At 40.2% G+C, this 23,946-nt stretch overlaps 1 protein-coding gene across 2 annotated transcripts in view; it reads left to right on the top strand.

Annotated features, from left to right (window-relative positions):
* drosha (drosha ribonuclease III) overlaps positions 1-23,946 on the top strand; it is a 298,514-nt gene that overhangs the window by 98,932 nt on the left and 175,636 nt on the right. For both annotated transcript variants that reach the window (XM_072913522.1, XM_061965099.1), the window contains exons 18-20: positions 16,576-16,714; positions 16,809-16,869; positions 17,318-17,377. In XM_072913522.1, the coding sequence (XP_072769623.1) occupies positions 16,576-16,714; positions 16,809-16,869; positions 17,318-17,377 (260 nt within the window). The remainder of the gene's footprint in view (positions 1-16,575; positions 16,715-16,808; positions 16,870-17,317; positions 17,378-23,946) is intronic.

Genomic DNA, 23,946 nt, shown 5'->3' with positions numbered 1-23,946 from the left:
AGCTCCGGGTCTTCCCACTCCTTTCCAAACATGTTGAAAAGAGAAACTGTAAATTGTGATGTGTGTTGTATGCATGCATGTTCGAAATAAACTCAAACTCAACTCAAGGGCTGTGGGCCGCTAGTTGAATATCCTCAATCTCGACTTGGTAGTCGCTGCATTCCCAGAATCAGTATGAGTGTGACCTGAGTTGGACTTTGGGTTGAGATAAAGTCAGCTGGCCAAAGAGACAAGAGTGATGTGACACTGTGCCACAGCTGTATTATTTAAGGGCGAGCATCGTTATTAACTCCCCGCACTGACCAACAAGACAAAGCCATGTGATGGTTGGAGGCAGCCTGCCTGTGGTGAGATCTGGGTTGTGTGTGTGTGTGTGTGTGTGTGTGTGTGTGTGTGTGTATGTGTGTGTGTGTGTGTGTGTGTGTGTGTGTGTGTGTGTGTGCGCGTGTGCGTGCGTGCGTGCGTGCACGTCCAGGGAGGAAGCCACGGCGCCTCATTATCGGGGCCCGCTGTCCTGCCTCTGTGGGGACAGTTCAGGCGGAAAGAGCGGCGAGGGAGTCAGTTAATGTAACCGGCGCCAACCCGAGTCACATATTCGCTGCCGGCAGCCCAAGTCCGCTGTGACTTGCAGTGACAATAGTCCAGGACGGTGGCAGAAATCTCCTCAGAGTGCCAGCTTGTGCCCTGTCAGGGCCTGGAGCTGTGTGCTGCCCGCAGCAAGACGGAGGAGGCGCCATCAACGAGGCATCAGGGTGCACCATGCTGCATTAACTATCTCTCAGACATCACTTTGTGGTTGTTTGGCTGCGTGCACATGCAGAATGAGCACATATTGATCAGACCTTGTCGTGTGTGCAATGACGAGCTGTCACAAGAAGAACCTGCTGAGAGCATGGCTGCTGGCTGACAAGCCTTCTTTTGTGTGCCCTTTTTTCTCGCTCTCAAATAACAAGGGAACTTCCAAAATTGATGCGCCTTTACTCAGGGTGTTAAAGGGGAACATTATCACCAGACCTATGTAAGCGTCAATATATACCTTGATGTTGCAGAAAAAAGACCATATATTTTTTTAACCGATTTCCGAACTCTAAATGGGTGAATTTTGGCGAATTAAACACATTTCTATTATTCGCTCTCGGAGTGACGTCACATCGGGAAGCAATCCGCCATTTTCTCAAACACATTACAAACACCGAGTCAAATCAGCTCTGTTATTTTCCGTTTTTTCGACTGTTTTCCGTACCTTGGAGACATCATGCCTCGTCGGTGTGTTGTCGGAGGGTGTAACAACACGAACAGGGACGGATTCAAGTTGCACCAGTGGCCCAAAGATGCGAAAGTGGCAAGAAATTGGATGTTTGTTCCGCACACTTTACCGACGAAAGCTATGCTACGACAGAGATGGCAAGAATGTGTGGATATCCTGCGACACTCAAAGCAGATGCATTTCCAACTGGACTGGACAGATCAGCTTTCAGGAAAAGAGAGTGGATGAGGGTATGTCTACAGAATATATTAATTGATGAAAACTGGGCTGTCTGCACTCTCAAAGTGCATGTTGTTGCCAAATGTATTTCATATGCTGTAAACCTAGTTCATAGTTGTTAGTTTCCTTTAATGCTAAACAAACACATACCAATCGTTGGTTAGAAGGCGATCGCCGAATTCGTCCTCGCTTTCTCCCGTGTCGCTGGCTGTCGTGTCGTTTTCGTCGGTTTCGCTTGCATACGGTTCAAACCGATATGGCTCAATAGCTTCAGTTTCTTCTTCAATTTTGTTTTCGCTACCTGCCTCCACACTACAACCATCCGTTTCAATACATGCGTAATCTGTTGAATCGCTTAAGCCGCTGAAATCCGAGTCTGAATCCGAGCTAATGTCGCTATACCTTGCTGTTCTTTCCGCCATGTTTGTTTGTGTTGGCATCACTATGTGACGTCACAAGAAAATGGACGGGTTAAAATCAGGCACTTTGAAGCTTTTTTTAGGGATATTGCGTAATGGGTAAAATTTTGAAAAAAACTTCGAAAAATAAAATAAGCCACTGGGAACTGATTTTTAATGGTTTTAACATTTCTGAAATTGTGATAATGTTCCCCTTTAACGCTACGCCATAATCACTGCTTGATTTGTGCCCCGTGGTTTACGTATTTTTGATGATTGTCACCAAAAAAGTCCAGCTGTTCCAAAGAAAGATGGTTTTCAAGTGTCTCTTTGGCGCCATTTCTCGCCAAGACTCCCAAATGTACCGTTACACTTTTGTGTGTGTTAATAAATGTTAATTGTTTAGTAATAAAATCTAATTTTTTTTTAAATGAGCTGAAATGATAATTGTACAGTCCAGTTGTTATATCTTTTTATTACAGTCTCATTTGCAAGTATTATATATTAGACAATTCCAAGACCTTGGATAGTAGTAGTGTACAGACTAAGTGGTGTTGCTGTAGTCAGGAAGTAGCCTTTGCCATTAATTTAATGTGCAAGTTGTTTTTTGTTGTTCACAACAAAGCTTTTATACTATAAATATTGTATTTATTGAAGATCAGCTGTTTGATTGGAGCGTGCATCTTAGTTGTAGTTTTCATTTCCAAATTTGGAGGTGTTAAAATCGCCATGTAAAATCATTAATGCTAATCAGTACAGGGTTTTCCCCAGATTGCAAATATAATTGTGGTGGCGTGGTCACTATCACGTCATATGATTTGCATAATTCCTGATGATGCATTAATTTTCTTTAAATAAAAAAACAAAGCCCCAAAAATGTTGTATGTGTATTTAAATAGAAATCAGTCATTAGTAATTGGCATTAAGATATATTTTTTCTTATATCGTTTTGCTATAGTTTTCAATTGTTGCTGCTTATTGTTCAGCCAAACACAGGCTGTTAGTTTGGGAGTTACGGCTGACCAAAAAATGGAGCGGAAGAGAAATAAGAAGAATAAATAGATGAAAAATGATGCGGTATGACATAAGTGTGAATGCCTTTGAACAAGTGAAGCCTTTGTTTAGGTTTTTTTTATCAGGCGTACTTGCTTTACTGACATTGCAAATTGTAACTTTACCTAGAGGCAGTATAGCACTCTGAGTGCTGCTTGAGTGATTGTTTCCTTGCCAAGTGTTTGAGTCTGTGTCGTCTACAACCAGACATGGCGTCACAAGCAGTGAAAGTATCGAAATATGGCACCGTTTGATTTTATGTAAATCGATTCTCTGTAGTTCTGACAAGAGTTCAATCAGTACCTTTACAAATGTATAATCTACTCAGTGGTTAGAGTGTCCGCCCTGAGATCGGTAGGTTGTGAGTTCAAATCCCGGCCGAGTCATACCAAAGACTATAAAAATGGGACCCATTACCTTCCTGCTTGGCACTCAGCATTAAGGGTTTGAAATTGGGGGTTAAATCACCAAAAATTATTCACGGGCGCGGCCACCGCTGCTGCTCACTGCTCCCCTCACCTCCCAGGGAGTGATCAAGGGTGATGGGTCAAATGCAGGGAATAATTTCGCCACACCTAATGTGTCTGTGACAATCATTGGTACTTTAACTTTAACTTAAATAATTTATACATTGACCCAACTTTTTGTAAAAACAATACACTTATTAACCCACATTTTTGCGTTTTTGTTTTGCTCTTTCATGTTTCTATAAATAACCCAGCGCCTTTGCTTATTCTGTTTAATTATTAATAGGTGTTGGATTTTGTTGTAACACGCGCACAAGGTTACGTCGGGCTAATTTGGGTCATAGCTGTAATTATTCGCAGACTAACCGGCAACATGGAAGGCAGCAAAGGAAGCTTAATGAGTGTTTTTGGACCAAAGGAAAAGTCGCTACCTGTTTCATGGATAGATGTGCAGAGAGGCATGGAAGTATGTGATCAGTAGTGGCATTAGATTGTGCATCATCTTGCAGTAAAAGACCGTGGCGTGAGGCAACTGACAAGCGGCAGCCTCTGTGCACCCCCCCCCCCCTCGTCCAACTGGCCCTCTCCCGTCGGCTGCAGGCTTTGAAGCTCCTTTACTGAGAGGCTCCCTGTTAAACATTTAACATGTAAAACTCGGCGAGGGGCGGACTTGTGTGTTGATGGTCGCCGCGTGTGCCCTGCATCCATCAAGGCCGTCCTTAATCCTCCCTCACCCCCCCTGTTGATTCAGCCCCTTCTGCTTCACTTTTGACCCACGCTGGCACAACGAGAGGCATCACAGAGGATCTCAATAATTCAAATGTACAAGTCCTCGAGCCCGGTTATGATGTCACACGCCTGTGTTTGTTCGCCCCCCACCGCCACCGCCACCCTCCCTACGCATGCGGCTGTGTGTGCATCAGTATTTCATTTGTTGTGTTATTCATGGCAAAGCTCGCTCGCTCGCCAGCCACGACATTCCGGGGATACTCTTGTTTGGAGGCCCGCTGGCCTGCATTGCATTTTACTGCATTCCAGTTCGTTTAAATGATGAATAATGTTTGACTACGCCGCTTCACCAGCTCTCGCAGTGTGCCCTCGTCAAAATCACCATGCAGTCACGCATATTCATTACCGGACTACATTTCAGATAATGAAGGAGTTGACAAGTAGGGTTTTCACGATACCAGCATTTCAGCAGTCGATACCGATACCTATTCACTTCCACAATTCTCTACACTAATTCAATACCATGATGACAATTGAAATACTTCTAAATTCACAATTTCATTGAAAACCGTTTCAAAGTGTCAAATATTTAAGATTCCTGTGCTTCAACATATTTTTACACATAATTTAAACTGCAGTATCAGCTGCCACGAGGTAACTATACTGTACATTCAGAGCGGCAGTGTTCTATAATCTCCGAGTATATCAAAACAATGCTCTAAAAGAAATATGCTCATATAAACCAATGGTCGATTATTTTACATTCTAAAAATAACGGAATTGGCGTGGAGTCTTCAAGTACATTAAACAATATTATTAATATTATATAACAGTGGTTCTCAAATGGGGGTACGCGTACCCCTGGGGGTACTTGAAGGTATGCCAAGGGGTACGTGAGTTTTGTTTAAAATATTCTAAAAATAGCAACAATTCAAAAATCCTTTATGAATATATTTATTGAATAATACTTCAACAAATGTATGATCAGTGCCAGAACTTGGTCCGCATTGCCGGTAGTAAGTCAGACACGTTTCCAGTGAGGGTTGGACTCCGCCAAGGCTGCCCTTTGTCACCGATTCTGTTCATAACTTTTGTGGACAGAATGTCTAGGCGCAGTCAAGGCGTTGAGGGGATCTGGTTTGGTGGCTGCAGGATTAGGTCTCTGCTTTTTGCAGATGATGTGGTCCTGATGGCTTCATCTGGCCAGGATCTTCAGCTCTCGCTGGATCGGTTCGCAGCTGAGTGTGAAGCGACTGGGATGAGAATCGGCACCTCCAAGTCCGAGTCCATGGTTTTCGCCCGGAAAAGGGTGGAGTGTCATCTCCGGGTTGGGGAGGAGATCTTGCCCCAAGTGGAGGAGTTCAAGTACCTCGGAGTCTTGTTCACGAGTGAGGGAAGAGTGGATCGTGAGATCGACAGGCGGATCGGTGCGGCGTCTTCAGTAATGCGGACGCTGTATCGATCCGTTGTGGTGAAGAAGGAGCTGAGCCGGAAGGCAAAGCTCTCAATTTACCGGTCGATCTACGTTCCCATCCTCACCTATGGTCATGAGCTTTGGGTTATGACCGAAAGGACAAGATCACGGGTACAAGCGGCCGAAATGAGTTTCCTCCGCTGGGTGGCAGGGCTCTCCCTTAGAGATAGGGTGAGAAGCTCTGCCATCCGGGAGGAGCTCAAAGTAAAACCGCTGCTCCTCCACATCGAGAGGAGCCAGATGAGGTGGTTCGGGCATCTGGTCAGGATGCCACCCGAACGCCTCCCTAGGGAGGTGTTTAGGGCACGTCCGACCGGTAGGAGGCCGCGGGGAAGACCCAGGACACGTTGGGAAGACTATGTCTCCCGGCTGGCCTGGGAACGCCTCGGGGTCCCACAGGAAGAGCTGGACGAAGTGGCTGGGGAGAGGGAAGTCTGGGCTTCCCTGCTTAGGTTGCTGCCCCCGCGACCCGACCTCGGATAAGCGGAAGAAGATGGATGGATGGATGGATGGATGTATACTTCAACAAAATATGAATGTAAGTTCATAAACTGAACATCAAATCAAGTAGGCTATTCCATTCATTACAATGCAACAATGCAATATTCAGTGTTGACAGCTAGATTTTTTTGTGGACATGTTCCATAAATATTGATGTTAAAGATTCCTTTTTTTGTGAAGAAATGTTTAGTATTAAGTTCATGAATCCAGATGGATCTCTATTACAATCCCCAAAGAGGGCACTTTAAGTTGATGATTACTTCTATGTGTAGAAATCTTTATTTATAATTGAACCACTTTTCTTATTTTTCAACAAGTTTTTAGTTATTTTTATATCTTTTTTTCCAAATAGTTCAAGAAAGACCACTACAAATGAGCAATATTTTGCACTGTTATACAATTTAATAAATCAGAAACTGATGACAGTGCTGTATTTTACTTTTTTATCTCTTTTTTTCAACCAAAAATGTTTTGCTCTGATTAGGGGGTACTTAAATTAAAAAAAATGTTCACAGGGGGTACATCACTGAAAAAAGGTTGAGAACCACTGTTATATAATATATATGTATTAATATGTATATATGTGTGTATATGTACAGTCGTGGTCAAAAGTTTACATACACTTGTAAAGAACATAATGTCATGGCTGTCTTGAGTTTCCAATAATTTCTACAACTCTTATTTTTTTGTGATAGAGTGATTGGATCACATACTTGTTTGTCACAAAAAACATTCATGAAGTTTGGTTCTTTTATGAATTTATTATGGGTCTACTGAAAATGTGACCAAATCTGCTGGGTCAAAAGTATACATACAGCAATGTTCATATTTGCTTACATGTCCCTTGGCAAGTTTCACTGCATATACATTTCACAAGCTTCTGGTTGAATTTTTGACCACTCCTCTTGACAAAATTGGTGCAGTTCAGTTGGTTTTCTGACAAGGACTTGTTTCTTCAGCATTGTCCACATTTTCTCAATGGGGTTTAAGTCAGGACTTTGGGAAGGCCATTCTAAAACCTTAATCCTAGCCTGATTTAGCCATTCCTTTACCACTTTTGACGTGTGTTTGGGATCATTGTCCTGTTGGAACACCCAACTGCGCCCAAGACCCAACCTCCGGGCTGATGATTTTAGGTTGTCCTGAAGAATTTGGAGGTAATCCTCCTTTTTCATTGTCCCATTTACTCTCTGTAAAGCACCAGTTCCAATGGCAGCAAAACCGGCCCAGAGCATAATACTACCACCAACATGCTTGACGGTAGGAGTGGTGTTCCTGGGATTAAAGGCCTCACCGTTTCTCCTCCAATCATATTGCTGGGTATTGTGGCCAAACAGCAACATTTTTGTTTAATCTGACCACAGAACTTTCCTCCGGAAGGTCTTATCTTTGTCCATGTGATCAGCAGCAAACTTTAGATGAGCCTTAAGGTGTCTCTTCTGGAGCAAGGGCTTCCTTCTTGCATGGTAGCCTCTCAGTCCGTGGTGATGCAAAACACGTTTGACTGTGGACACTGACACCTGTGTTCCAGCAGCTTTTTGGTGGTTCTCAGTTGACTCTTGATCATCCTGACCAATTTTCTCTCAGCAGCAGGTGATAGCTTGCGTTTTCTTCCTGATCGTGGCAGTGACAAAACTGTGCCATACTTACGAACAATTGTCTGCACAGTTGCTCTTGGGATCTTAGGCTGCTTTGAAATGGCTCCAAGTGACTTTCCTGACTTGTTCAAAAGTCAATGATTCGTTTTTTCAGATCTGTGCTGAGTTCCTTTGACTTTCCCATTGTCGCGTTTGTAACCGAGTCTAATGCCCGCATCACATGAGCCCTATTTAAATGGGTTCAGAGAAGTCAACAGGTGTCGTCAATCATTAATTACTGACATGAAGTTAAGAGGCCATGCCATGAAGCTAATTTGATTTGATTGTAACTTTTCTACATCACCAAAATTGATCATGTATGTTGCTGTATTTGGTCACATTTTCAGTAGACCCATAATAAATTCATAAAAGAACCAAATAGGGATGTCCCGATCCGATATTTGGATCGGATCGGCCGCCGATATTTGCCAAAAAATGGGAAAATGCCGATCCAGATCCAGTTTAAAAAAAAACTCCGGTCCGTGTTTTCCAACGCACAGATTTAAATAATACATTCCACTTTTCTGCTGCTCCCTATTTCCGTTCAACACATCCACAGGTCTGTGGATTCTCACGCAGTTGCTTTTAGCTGCTGGCATTGCACTACAGGCTCTTCCCACTCCTTCTTCTGTCTCCTTCTCACAGACAGCAAGCGCAACTTCTTACACACGTCACACGTCACATACGTATACGTCCTCTCCCAGCAAAGAGGTAGCAGCATGGCTAACGTTAGCTGTGATGCTAGCGCAGCCGCTAAGGTGCGCGCCTGCTCAAGCGTCCTCTGCGCACTGCAAATCTATGCCACGCACAAAATCAAATAAAAAAATAAGCGCATAACAATTTTCGACACACAGACACGACAGAGAAAACAGTTTTCTTCATCATTGTTCAAATATTGTAATGTCTGTCGAGACGCTTATCTCCATTCGGTGCCACACGTCCATACCATCAAAATGCAGAGGCAAAAATTTCCACATCAACACCGTATGAAAAAATTAGTGATTTTTTTAGTTGTGATTTCCTTCTCTGCATGAAAGTTTAAAAGTAGCATATATTAATGCAGTATGAAGAAGAATGTTTTAATGTAGACATGCAAGCCTTGAAAGAACATTTTGAAAATCAAGACTACATTTCCTGCAAATGGGTGCATTTCTACCCTATATTTTAACTTTAGATTTATTCTCATATCAAACTCTTTTGGCGGTCTTTTTGACACTTACATCAGGCGCCCCCCTCCACACCCCGGATTATAAATAATTCAATGTGATTATCTTGTGTGATGACTATTATGATGATAGTATATATCTGATAGTATATATCTGTATCATGAATCAATTTAAGTGGACCCCGACTTAAACAAGTTGAAAAACTTATTGGGGTGTTACCATTTAGTGGTCAATTGTACGGAATATGTACTTCACTGTGCAACCTACTAATAAAAGTCTCTATCAATCAATCAAAACACATAGAATCATCATACTGCTGTGATTATATGCATCAAGTGTTCATTCAAGGCTAAGGCAAAATATCAAGATATATATCGTGTATCGCAATATGGCCTTAAAATATCGCAATATTAAAAAAAGGCCATATCGCCCAGCCCTAGTTTCAATGATGCCATTTCTGTTTGTCATGTATAATTTTGTCTATTTTGTGTTTATCCTTGAATAAACAGGTCAGTTTCTTGTTACCAACCATTGTGTATTATTCAAACTCCCCTAATTCAGCTGGCTAGTTGTTATCAAGAGTACTAAAACCCTTTTCAACATGATTCTGACAACTAAGTAGGCTAAATAACTTTAAACTTTAATACATGCTCGGATAGGCCAGTATCGGTATCGGATCGGAAGTGCAAAAACAATATCGGTATCGGATCGGAAGTGCAAAAACCTGGATCGGGACATCCCTAGAACCAAACTTCATGAATGTTTTTTTTGTGACCAACAAGTATGTGCTCCAATCACTCTTATCACAAAAAAATAAGAGTTGTAGAAATGATTGGAAACTCAAGACTATTTAAACTTTTGACCACGCCTGTATATGTATTCCAAAAGCAGTGCATTTCCCCTTTAATGCCAATGTTTTTTTTTTATCCAATTAGAATTCCTGGTGGTTATTTGCTTGTGTAGACCTGACACCGGAACAGGACACGTGGCATGACGACCCTGTTTAGTGCTCACGCGGGTTGTACTGGCTTTGAAATGTTTTAAAAGTGTGTTGTTTTTTTTTAAGCTCCCAAGCGTCCTTGACATGTAAAGAGCCAAAACAAGTGAATGAAACGCTTATTTACTTGTCGGCTGGACTAAATGAAACGATGCGGATGAGCGGTGGCCAAGCAGACGTCGGCTTGATCATCAGCCACGCAGTGAATTCCCATCCTTCTCCGTTCATCCAGATGTTTACTCCCGCCCAGCCAAGCACAGTGATGGCGACACTTGGGTCGATCGTTAAGTCGAGTGGAGCAAACAAACCTCAGTTGTCTCTAAAGGACAATGCCGCTTTTGGATGTTGTCCTTAAGTGCAAGCAAGCCACAGTGTTTGCGGAATGACTGATGTGTTTTCTTTCCCTTTAGTTTGCTTAGGGGGGGCTGGTGGGAGGGTGGGGATTTCAAGTCGCAAAGAAGACAACAACACAGCAACTGTTGTCGTTGTTTATTTTTTTATTTTTTTGCTTTTTATCCAACTGTCAATATGGCGCTGAGACGTCTGCATGTGCCAAACAAAGTCGCTCGTCTCGGAGAGAAAAGAGCGAGACAAAAAAAGCACAATGGCTGTTAGAATTTGTCGCGTCTGTGTTCACGGCTTCAAAGCTGAAGGCCTCTCGCGCCGCGGTAAATATTGAAGCGCTGGCGTTTAAAGTTTTTACATATATATCTCATTGGAGCTTGAAATTGATTTGAAGTTGGCTGAAAGGAGACAAGCACACCGGGGAGAGCAGCTGTGTGTCATTTTGGGGCTGAGATTAGCGTTCTCCTAATGTAAGATTGATAAATGCTTGTCGCATCTTTTTTTTTCTTCCCCCTTCCCCCCTCAGCGAATGCAAGATGTTCCGCAGTCGGTCTCTTTCCAGGCACAGCTGCATGTTGAGTAATGGGAACTTTCTCTTAAGCAATACCGCCGAGATGTAAGGGCCAACGTATTGTCATAAAGTATGTGTCATGTTGTCAATTGTAATGGAATGGACGTGGCCTTCTGGAGAATCTTAGAAGATTTCCAGTGGGCCACCATCACAATGTTAGGATGTCACTAGGCAGTCCCTTTAGGATTTCGCTGGCTTTTTACATTTTTGATTTTTTTTTTTTATTGTTGGGGCCTAAAATGCCTGCATTTGTGGCAGCTTTTTTCAGAAATTCTGACGTTTTGAGTCTTTTACATTGTCAGCATTTAATTAACTTGTGTTTTTTTGGAATTATTTTTTTTTCATCAATCTTTTAAGGTACCGTATTTTTCGGATTATAAATCAATTTTTTTTCATAGTTTGGCCGGGGGTGCCACTGGAGCGACTTATGTGTGAAATTATTAACACATTACCGTAAAATATCAAATAATATTGCAACTTTTCTGGATGTCATTGGATGGATCGACAAAGCATGGGCTTCAGTGACAACCGAAACCATCCTGTCCGGATTCAGAAAGCCTGGAATAATTGGAACTGCAACTGACGATGACTCTGACGTATGCGACGTACCGATAGAAGAGGAAGCGGCGCATTGTCTATCTTTGGAGTTGGCAGAGTTGTTTAGAAGCGACACCGAGGAAGAAGATTTCATCGGATTTAGCGATTAGGAGTGACAGATTGTTTGGTAAACGTATAGCATGTTCTATATGTTATAGTTATTTGAATGACTCTTACCATAATATGTTACGTTAACATACCAGTTGGTTATTTATGCCTCATATAACGTACACTTATTCAGCCTGTTGTTCACTATTCTTTATTTATTTTAAATTGCCTTTCAAATGTCTATTCTTGGTGTTGGATTTTATCAAATACATTTCCCCAAAAAATGCAACTTATACTTTAGTGCGACTTATATATGTTTTTTTCCTTCTTTATTATGCGTTTTCGGCCGGTGCGACTTATACTCCGGAGTGATTTAAATTCCAAAAAATACGGTACCAGTAGAGTAGAAAAAAAAGTTAGTTGAAGCTATCGTATTTTTCGGACTATAAGTCGCTCCGGAGTATAAGTCGCACCGGCCAAAAATGCAAAACAAAGAAGGACAAAACATATAAGTCGCTCCGGAGTATAAGTCGCACCGGCCGAAAATGCATAATAAAGAAGGACAAAAACATATATAAGTCTCATTCTCATTCAGCCCGGATGCTGACCGACGGTACGCTTAAATAATAATTTTATGATAAAGATCAAGCTTCAACACATCCAACCTTACACACCACCTTAAACACCAACATCGCTATGATGTTTTTTTTGTTTGTTTTTTTTTGGTGTGTTTTTGAAGCTGCACCAATTTATTCGGAATTTTCAACAAACTTTAAGTGTTTTTGTCCAGAGGATTATTATTATTTATTTATTTATTTATTTATTTATTTTTTTTAATTTTTTTAAAATTTTTTTTAATTAAATCAACATAGAAAAAAACGCACGATACACTTTCAACTAGTGCATCAACCCTCTATGATGGTTTTTTCATAGCCTATGAAGATGCCTTGGCCAGTTAAATCTATACGTAAAATAATAGGTATAAATAAGTTATCTGTTATTGATATCAGCCTTGAGAAGCAGGACATTATCTGTATCTGTTTGAGGAAAAAAAGGTGCATCCTTGATATTTTCACTTTTTACGACTGTGCTCTTAAACTTTCGCTCATCTGGTGAGCCACCTGTTCGTTTGAGTTCATGTTCCATTTTTTTTTTAATTCATTTCTACCGTTTGGTTACCCTCAAAGGTCCCAGAAAGGGCTAACAAATGAACCCTAACATCATTTTGTGAAAACAGAACGCCACCTGCTCATGTCTGGATTGATTACAAATGACGTAAATGAAGTGGTCAGTTTTAATTCAGATGCAATCAAATGTCACGCTGCAGTTTTGGGGCCTTGCTGATGGCTCATATTGACAATGGAAGCAGCTCACCCGGAAACGCAGCTTTAAATGGGCGTTTTGCTGCATCCTACCTCGGCATCAATGGCAGGTTGCAAGGTGCCTTTTTTGTGCAGTTGAACAATCCTTACAAAGACAGAAAGCCTTTTTGCCTTTGCCGTCGGGAGGTCATGACATTTTGAAAGTCTCGCTGTAAAACAGAGTTTTGCACAGATTTTATGGTCTTAAACTTTCGATCCACTGATGAAGAGCCTCTTTGAGTTTAAGTGCATTTCTCAAAAGATTGCAGACTCAATTTTTTGGTCTCTCGCTCCTGTTTCTTCCTTTTGCCTTTCAAAGCTCTACTTCCAAGCTGGTCACAATCCATATATGTAAAGGGGTAATTTTTTTCTACATCTAAAACTAGGGATGTCCGATAATATCGGACTGCCGATATTATCGGCCGATAAATGCTTTAAAATTTAATATCGGAAATTATCGGTATCGGTTTCAAAATTATCTGTATCGGTTTCAAAAAGTAAAATTTATGACTTTTTAAAACGCCGCTGTGTACACGGACGTAGGGAGAAGTACAGAGGGCCTTTGCGTGCTGGCCCAGTCACATAATATCTACGGCTTTTCACACACACAAGTGAATGCACAGCATACTTGGTCAACAGCCATACAGGTCACACTGAGGGTGGTCGTATAAACAACTAACACTGTTACAAATATGCGCCACACTGTGAACCCACACCAAACAAGAATGACAAACACATTTCGGGAGAACATCCGCACCGTAACACAACATAAACGCAACAGAACAAATACCCAGAACCCTTTGCAGCACTAACTCTTTCGGGACGCTACAATACACAGCCCCCGCTACCCGCTAACAGTGGAGGACCGATGTGCATGTACGAGCCAGTCTGCCCCACAACAAGAGGATAGAGAAAGATGTATACATATTGTATATATGTGTATGTATATATACATATCTACATATGTATACATATTTATATATGTGTATATATATATACATATATATATACTGTACATATGTATATATATATATATATATATATACATGTGTATATATACATCCATCCATTTTCTACCGCTTGTCCCGTTCGGGGTCGCGGTGGGTGCTGCATTATTTATATATATATATATATATATATATATATATATATATATGTATATGTATATGTGTGTGTGTGTGTGTGTGTGTGTGTGTGTATATACATATATATAGCATCACAAAATCTTTTTTTGCTTTTTTGAAATGTATATTATTTATAAAAATCAGGAAATGAGTCCCATGACCATATTGACGTGGACCCCGACTTAAAAAAGTTGAAAAACTTATTCGGGTGTTACCATTTAGTGGTAAATTTTACGGAATATGTACTGTACTGTGCAATCTACTAATAAAAGTCTCAATCAATCAATCAAAAAAGCACTTAATATCTAGAAAGGTTTTGTTAAGAAACCATTCTGAGCCTTATCTTATTTAGATTTGATTTTATACAGTATATGTTGACCTCATTAACCATGGCAATAGACCCTGTGTGAATATGTATGTTATTATTATCCTTAGCATTCATGACTGCTTGCTGTTGCACTGATCAGCCTAGTGGTGGCTCACATCCATCACACACAGAGCTATTTCTATTTTTGAGCAGAATTATTATAGTGTTCCCAATGTTAAAAGGATAAAGCCATTGTTTACAAATTTGGTAAATAAATAACCAAAACATTTATATTTTGTTGTTTTCTTACTGTACCGAAAATTAACCGAACAGTGACCTCTAAACCGAGGTACGTACCGAACCGAAATTTTTGTGTACCGTTACACCCTTACACAAAGGTATTGCTTCAAAAAAACATTCATGTGACACATAATTTTGTTAATGTGTTATTGTGTATATTTAATTGCTATACGACATATTTCTGCTCAAACTCTTAATGGATCTGTCCCGATACATCATCTACCAGTGACGTGCGGTGAGGTTGATGGCTGGTGAGGCACTGACTTCATCACAGTCAGATTTACAAACATATGAACCCTAAAGAGTATCTTATTCACCATTTGATTGGCAGCAGTTAACGGGTTATGTTTAAAAGCTCATACCAGCATTCTTCCCTGCTTGGCACTCAGCATCAAGGGTTGGAATTGGGGGTTAAATCACCAAAAATTATTCCCGGGCGCGGCGCCGCTGCTGCCCACTGCTCCCCTCACCTCCCAGGGGGTGATCAAGGAGATGGGTCAAATGCAGAGGACAAATTCCATTAAACCTAGAGTGTGTGTGACAATCATTGCTACTTTAACTTAACTTTAACTTTACACATACAAACTGTAGCACACAAAAAAGCACATTTAATTAAAAAAAACATTATTATTGTCTTACCTTTACTTAGAAATTAAGTCCATGCGCCGCTGTTGTGCTGGAATAATGCACCCCTTGACGGGAGTGTTATATCAACTAAAGCCCTCACTTAAACTTTCCACGTGCAAGATTGAATCTATTTAAAAAAGTGTAACCGAGGGTTTATAAATGTCGCCTATACTGTATGAAACTACAAAATAACAAACACGGAGGCTCCAGTTTACACGAGGACCACTTTATTTACCTTCTTTCAAAAACCTACGCTCCACTCCAACGTGTCATCACTTCTGCTCTTAGCGCCTTCAAAATAAGAGCTCAAGGCATATACTGTATAACAGCGCATAACAGGAACTTAACACCACAAAGAGGAAAGCCCATAAAAATAGGTTACAAAAGTTATTTCATAAGAAGCCAAAAAGTGCAAAAACAATAATGTTCGTGTTGGAGGAGTTGTGAATTAGGTACACCTGCAGTCTGCAGGTGTACCTAATGTTGTGGCCCTGCAGTCATTCACAACTCCTCCAACACGAACATTATTGTTTTTGCACTTTTTGGCTTCTTATGAAATAACTTTTTTAAATAGATTAAATCTTGCACGTGTAAAGTTTAAGTGTGGGCTTTAGTTGATGTAACACTCCCGTCAGGGGTTGCATTCTACGGCGGGGGTGCAGGAGGCGTGATTACTGCGAGCCTCAGCCAGTGCGTCTTTTGCAGCCGTTTTATGATCACTCAGCACAAGAAATACGTTACACACATACAGTTGTTGACAAATACACTGTACATTATATACCTCAGCTAACTAAACTATGGAAATGTATAATATAGTTCATATAGCAATACGGTCTCACTGCACAGCAGGCCAGCAGTTAGCCGAGTCCGCAATCCATGGTGAGGCACAACGCAGTGACATGCCTCAACTGGCTGCTGTTCACCGCACCGTCTCTTCTCAGTATTTGAACGGCAAATGTGAAAATTCAGCGATTTTAAATAAAAATAATCTAAAACTGGTGAAGTTAAATGGAAAATAACTTTATAGTATAATCACTGGATACATATGTTTTCTTTTTACATTTTTTTTCTTTCCATGATGGCAGGTGAGGCCTGCACGTCACTGTCATTTACATGTACATAACTTGTACATAACTTTAAAAAATGAATAAAAAAATACCTCCCTCTATCAAAATGTAAAAATAGAGATAAAGTCATCATGAAATGACAAAAAGCTGACATATGAGCCTTCCTTTTAAGGCAAAGCTTGCCTTGACCTTAAAAAGTTAAAATTCGAGGTCTGGACACCCCTGATCTAGACTGCAAGGAAGTATTTTAGATGTAGAATATGGTCATCACTTTGCTCTGCACTGCATTCATCCTTTCTTTTACCCTTGCTCACCTCCAGCTGGCCATGACGCATCCCAGCCACCATCTCAACTTCGGCATGAACCCCGACCACGCCCGCAACTCACTCTCCAACTGCGGCATCCGCCAGCCCAAATATGGCGACAGGAAAGTTCACCACATGTACATGCGGAAGAAGGGTGAGTCGTTTTGTTTTGTCTTAGCTCCTTTTTCTTTTCTCTGACTGCACCGTAAGAGAAACCCCCCCTCCCTCCCTCCCCCTCTTCTTTTCAGGAATCAACACGTTGATTAACATCATGTCTCGCCTGGGACAAGATGACCCCTCCCCCTCCAGGTAGGCCGCCCGCGGACACACATGTGTTCATGCTATCGCTGACCGCAGGGGCAATCAAAGGAACCATCTTTGTGATTAATATTCCCTGCAGGCCCGCTGACAGGAAAATTAGCTTTTAACTGTAGAAGGACGGGATATCTGGGCGGAAATGAGAAAAGCTAATTTCAAGGGCAGCGCGAGTGCTTGTTATTACCTGTTATTACCTATTTCCATCTGTTTGTTAGCACGATTACACAAACACTACTTAGTCCATTTCTAGGAAACTTTGCAAATGAGTGTGACAAACTGAGGAAGAAGGAATTTGGTTTTGATGGCTTTTCTTGTCCTCTGTAGCAGAATCGACCATTACCTGTCTGTGTTGTTCAACATCGACTGAGCGCTATGCTTGTCGAGTGTGCGCTGGTTCTCCAGTGTATTTCGCCTTCCTCACATCTCCCCATATCCTCAGGATCAATCACAACGAGAGGCTGGAGTTCCTCGGCGATGCAGTCGTGGAGTTTCTCACCAGGTGAGAGAAAGGCGCTCCTGTCTTCTTGATAGACGCAATTGCTAATTGAAGTCGACGGCAACGCTGTCAGACCTCTTTCCCTTTTCCGTCTTTCTTTGAGTGTCTGTCACGATAGTCTTCTTTGCTGGAGACAATTTACTAGTAATTGGAAGTGGGATATAATTTCTATACCCTCCCATTTTTCCCCCCCCGGCCTGAAGAGTTGTCATGACAGCTTGCAATTAGCTGTCTGCAACGCTTAGTGTGTTATTGACTGTGGGGCGTGTGCGGTCACTGCTGCCCGACACTTAGCTTAGCACGGGGGCTAATTATACCTCGCTATTATTAATCGTGCACGCTACCTACAGAGAGAACCACCCTGCGTCCTGCCGACTCCTTCTCACACAGGAGTTTATCACGAGGGAATAATACACAAAAATAACTGATTCTTCATTAAAAAGTGCACTCTAATGAACTTTTGGAACACCTTCATACATCATAGGTAGGGATGGGTACCGAATCAGGTACTTTTTTGGCACCGACCGAATCCCGCCGGATTTATTGGGCACGATTCACGTAACATTCAACGGTGCTAATTTACAGTTCCTGGGTTGCGTGTGATGTCACGCTGGTCGCACTTGGCGATCACTTGGATTGAGCAAATTAAGCCAAACGACCCATTTTTTGATGCCCAAAAAAAAGGACTCAAAAAATGCTCACAACATAAGTAAAGTATGGCTCCACTTTTCCAAAATATACAGTTCACTTTCAGTTTATTTGGAACATGCATACAATACAATGTAATTCATCACATATTTCCAGTTGTTTCGTTACAGCTCGTCCGAAAAGGAGTAGGAAGAAGCAGAGCTTATTTAATCCTACCCCTTTTCATTCCATAGCAATTTTATCCCATTTCCTTGTTCTCTGTAACAGTACAGTGAATAAATACATGAATAATATACCATAGTACAGTGGTTCTCAAATGGGGGTACTTGAAGGTATGCCAAGGGGTACGTGAGATTTTTTTTAAATATTCTAAAAATAGCAACAATTAAAAAATCCTTTATAAATATATTTATCGAATAATACTTCAACAAAATATGAATGTAAGTTCATAAACTGAACATCAAATCAAGTAGGCTATTCCATTCATTACCATAAACCCAGAGTTTCCCCCATGCCATGATGGTTTGACCCTTACTAAAATGTCTGTCGAAAAGAACTGTGAAAAGAAATGCAACAATGCAATATTCAGTGTTGACAGCTAGATTTTTTGTGGACATGTTCCATAAATATTGATGTTAAAGATTTCTTTTTTTGTGAAGATATGCTTAGAATTAAGTTCATGAATCCAGATGGATCTCTATTACAATCCCCAAAGAGGGCACTTTAAGTTGATGATTACATCTATGTGTAGAAATCTTTATTTATAATTTAATTACTTGTTTATTTTTCAACAAGTTTTTAGTTATTTTTTCCAAATAGTTCAAGAAAGACCACTACAAATGAGCAATATTTTGCACTGTTATACAATTTAATAAATCAGAAACTGATGACATAGCGCTGTATTTTACTTCTTTATCTCTTTTTTTCAACCAAAAATGCTTTGCACTGATTAGGGGGTACTTGAATTAAAAAAAATGTTCACAGGGAAAAATGTTCACAGGGGGTACATCACTGAAAAAAAGGTTGAGAACCACTGCCATAGTAAGTAAACAAATATTAAATACATAAATAATCTTTATCTCAAAAGAAAGAAAAAAAGGGTTCAAGATGTTTATCATAATTCTTGATCTGTGTACTTTGTGAACACTTGTAGTTTGAACAGTCTCTTAAACTGAATCATATTGGTGCTTAGTTTGATTTATTTGGTTAATCAGTTCCATAATTTAATTCCACATACTGATATGCTGAAGGTTTTAAGTGTTGTACGAGCATACAACTGTTTTAAATTTGATTTTCCTCTAAGGTTATATTTCTCCTCTTTTGTTGAGAATAATTATTGTACATTCTTGGGTAGCAGGTTATAGTTAGATTTGTACATAATTTTAGCTGTTTGCAAATGCACCAAATCGTTGAATTTCAATATTTTTGATTCAATAAATAAAGGGTTTGTATGTTCTCTACATCCAACGTTATGTATTATTCTAATTGATCTTTTTTGTAACACCGTTAAACATTGGCTTCACTATTGACATGGTACTGTTTAGCATTAGTGATTTTACATGGCTATTTTAACAATAACAACTACTACACTGAACAAATATAAATGCAACACTTTTGTTTTTGTTCTCATTTTTCATGAGTTGAACTAAAATATCTAAAACTTTTACTATACACACAAAATACTCATTCCTCTCAAATATTCTTCACAAATCTGTTTAAATCTGTGTTAGTGAGCGTTTCTTCTTTGCCAAGATAATCCATCCCGCCTCACATGTGTGGCATATCAAAATGACAAAATGTTTATTGGACAGGTGTGCCTTAGGCTGCCCACTATAAAAGGCCACTCTGAAATGTGCAGATTTGCTTTATTGGGGGTACAGGGGGGTCAAAAAAGCAGTCAGGATCTAGTGTGACCACCATTTGCCTCACGCAGTGCAACATGTCTTCTTTGCATAGAGGTTGTTTATTGTGGCCTGTGGAATGTTGGTCCACTCTTCTTCAATGGCTGTGCAAAGTTGCTGGATATTGGCAACCATGGGCCACTCCATTCACAACGTTGACATCAGCAAACTGCCCTCTCACACGATGTCACACGCTGTCTGCCAGCTGCCCTGAACAGTTAAAATTGGGATTCATCCAAGAAAAGAAGACATCGAATGTGAGCATTTGCCCACTCAAGTCGGTGACGTCGACAAACTGCAGTCAAGTTAAGACCTCGATGAGAACAGCGAGCATGCAGATGAGCTTCCATGAGACGGTTTCTCACATTCTTTGGTTATGAAAACCAATTTTTGCAGCAGCTGTCCGGGTGGCTGGTCTCAGACCATAATGGAGGTGCACCTGCTGGATGTGGAGATCCTGGGCTGGTGTGGTTACACATGTTCTGTGGTTTTGAGGCCAGTTGGATGTACTGCTAAATTCTCTGAAACACTTTTGGAGACAGCTTATGGTAGAGAAATGAACATTCAATTCACGGGCAACAGCTTTGGTGGACATTCCTGCACGCTCCCCAAAAACGTGCAACATCTATGGCATTGTGTTGTGTGATAAAACTGCACATTTCAGAGTGGCCTTTTGTTGTGGGTACACCTATATAAGGCACACCTGTGCAATAATCATGCTGTTTGATCAGCATCTTGATATGCCACACCTGTGAGGTGGTATAGATATCTTGGCAAAGAAGAAGTGCTCACTAACACACATTTAGATACATTTGTGAACAATATTTGAGAGGAATAGGTCTTTTTTTTTTTTGTACCGTATTTTTCGGAGTATAAGTCGCACCGCAGTATAAGTCGCACCTGGCGAAAATGCATAATAAAGAAGGAAACAAACATATATAAATCACACTGGAGCCTTATAGTCTAGTATAGACTTATAGTCCGAAAAATACGGTATATAGTAAAAGATTTAGATCTTTGAGTTCAATTCATGAAAAATGAGAGCAAGAATAAAAGTGTTGTTTACAATTTTGTTCAGTGTAAAATGCACGTTACAATCAAACAGCTGGTGCATAATAAGTACAATACTTAAGAGTATTAACACTCTTTAGGGTGCCACAAAAAAAAAAGTTAAAAAAAATAAAAATAAAAATAATATATATATATATATATATATATATATATATATATATATCACAATACCGCCTTTTAACTCCTTGGACTTGCGACTGTTATGGAAGTTAAATGTCATACTTGCAAATGATAATATGATAATCAAACAAGTTATAACAACTGGACAGCAGTTATTGTAATTGGGTCATTTTTAAATGTTGCAATAAAAAAATTGAATTTTATCATCAAAAACAAAGTACAAAAATTGATACGGATGAGTACCGGTATCCGTGAATTGGTACTGTATCAGTTCAAATGTGAACGGTACCCATCCATAATCATAGATTAATGATCATGTCTGATGTTTACTGCCATGATAGCACTGGTGTTGGTGATTCCAGTTACAATGAATAATCAATTAATTTGATCAGAAAAACTTTGATTTATATTCTGTTGCTTCGATTAATTGTTTGAGAGTGACTAATAAAAATGTATCAACTGCCACCGCATGCAGTGCCTGGAACTTTAAATATGCGGGTATAGTTTCCCGATGGAGTGAACATGAGAGCTGTGGTGTGTGAGTGTCGTGATCTGTTAATTTTTTTTATTTTTGTTAATGCACATCTTAAAAGTGCAATTTCATTGTTGATGTGCATTAATTAGAAAAAAAAAGCAGAACAATCCTTTTTTAGTTCAAATATTTTCCCTAAAATGCGTATCAGGGCTACAAAATTAGTTTTATCCGATGAATCGATGAATCGGACAATCCAATCAATAGATGACTTGATTACTAAAATATTCGATAGCTGCAGCCCCATTGACAATGGTATTGTCTTTAGTAGTGCAGTCATGTGAGTATTACACTTCAAAGGGTTTAGTAAAACCAAATGTATTTTCTAAAAAAAAAAAATTTAAATACTGAACAGATTTTTGGAGTTTGGAAATAAAAAATGAACAATATCTCCCTCGCAGCAGACAAACAAATGATTTTCCGAGTTCCTTCCTTCTTCCATTGTTCTGCCCACGTCTTGGATTGTTGGCGTCGGATGAGACATGCTCAGCCCGCGTTCTGGCGCCCTGAATTATTTATCAGCCTCTTGTCCAGTTAAATGGCTACAGCAGATCCGACCAAATGCCTGCTAACCCCCCACACTCCCCTCCAGCCAACCCACACACACTCACAGCGAGCTGCCCCGGGAAGGCCATCTGAGAAGCTGCCGTGCAGCCAGCATGAAACTCTAGGACGTTCTAGAAGCGATGCCGGAAAGTTTGTGTGGCGTCAGGCTTATTTACGGGTAAGGAGGGCATCTTTAGAAACGGATGATGTAAAATAAATAAGTCCTATTGCAATATTTGTGATTAAATATTTCATGCTTCTGTGGGAATGTGCTCATTCCCTCAAAGTTTTTTATAATTAGGAGCTCTTATTCAAGCTCTGATCGGCTAATTGACGGTTTAAAAGTTGTCTCTCAACTTTAGTTTTGTATCATCGCCCCTTTTCCACCGGAGGAATTTCTGTTACCGTCCCCTGTCCATGCTGAAAAAATAGTGGCATTTTCACTGACAGTACCAGGTTAAAAAAAAAAGTATCTATTAGCTAGTTAAGACTTTTCAGATTTCCAAGGACTTTTTAAGAGTAGTGAAAATGCAAATCATGCAGGAATAATTTTAATAATTTTTTATAACACAGGCAAAACCCGCCCTATTGCTGCCCACTGCACACATTTCTTAATTTGAAATATATAACAAGGTAAAAATCTATCTGAAGTTTTTGGTAATAAAATTTCTCCAAAATATTGGGTGAAAAGGGTAGGTCTGTCCCAATCTGTGTTTGATATCGGATATTGGTCGGATATCAGCAAAAACTGTCGGGATTATAATATGTGCAAAGCTAGACAGCTAGTTAACATTTACCGTGTTTTCCGGACTATAGAGCTCACCGATATACGTATAAGCCACACCTACTAAATTCTAGAGAAAAAAAATGTTTTTTTTTACCTTGAAATTTTAACAATATTGCAGTCTAAAACCTGACATTTGTGAATATAAACAGGTATCAAATGATTATAGTTGCATGTTACTTGCACATAAAGTCTCCAAGGAAGAAGCCTATTAGACAGTATCCATTAACAAACATGTCAGCATCATTCAATTTACTGCTTCATGGGCTTAATTTGATTGTCACCAAAAAACAATTACCACTCCACTTAACTTAACGACAGGTTAAGCCGATTCCAGACAGTTAAAGGGGAACGTTATCACAATTTCAGAATTGTTAAAACCATTAAAAATCAGTTCCCAGTGGCTTATTATATTTTTCAATTTTTTTTTTCAAAATTTTACCCATCACGCAATATCCCTAAAAAAAGCTTCAAAGTGCCTGATTTTAACCACCCGTCCATTTTCCTGTGACGTCACATAGTGAAGCCAACACAAACAAACATGGCGGAAAGAACTGCAAGGTATAGCGACATTAGCTCGGATTCAGACTCGGATTTCAGCGGCTTAAGCGATTCAACAGATTACGCATGTATTGAAACGGATGGTTGTAGTGTGGAGGCAGGTAGCGAAAAGGAAATTGAAGAAGAAACTGAAGCTATTGAGCCATATCGGTTTGAACCGTATGCAAGCGAAACCGACGAAAACGACACGACAGCCAGCGACACGGGAGAAAGCGAGGACGAATTCGGCGATCGCCTTCTAACCAACGATTGGTATGTGTTTGTTTGGCATTAAAGGAAACTAACAACTATGAACTAGGTTTACAGCATATGAAATACATTTGGCAACAACATGCACTTTGAGAGTGCAGACAGCCCAATTTTCATCAATTAATATATTCTGTAGACATACCCTCATCCGCACTCTTTT

Source organism: Nerophis lumbriciformis, linkage group LG07 (assembly GCF_033978685.3).
Source record: "Nerophis lumbriciformis linkage group LG07, RoL_Nlum_v2.1, whole genome shotgun sequence".
NCBI lineage: Eukaryota > Metazoa > Chordata > Actinopteri > Syngnathiformes > Syngnathidae > Nerophis > Nerophis lumbriciformis.
The sequence above is the reverse complement of the archived record's forward strand: the minus strand, read 5'-3'. Positions and strand labels throughout refer to the sequence as shown.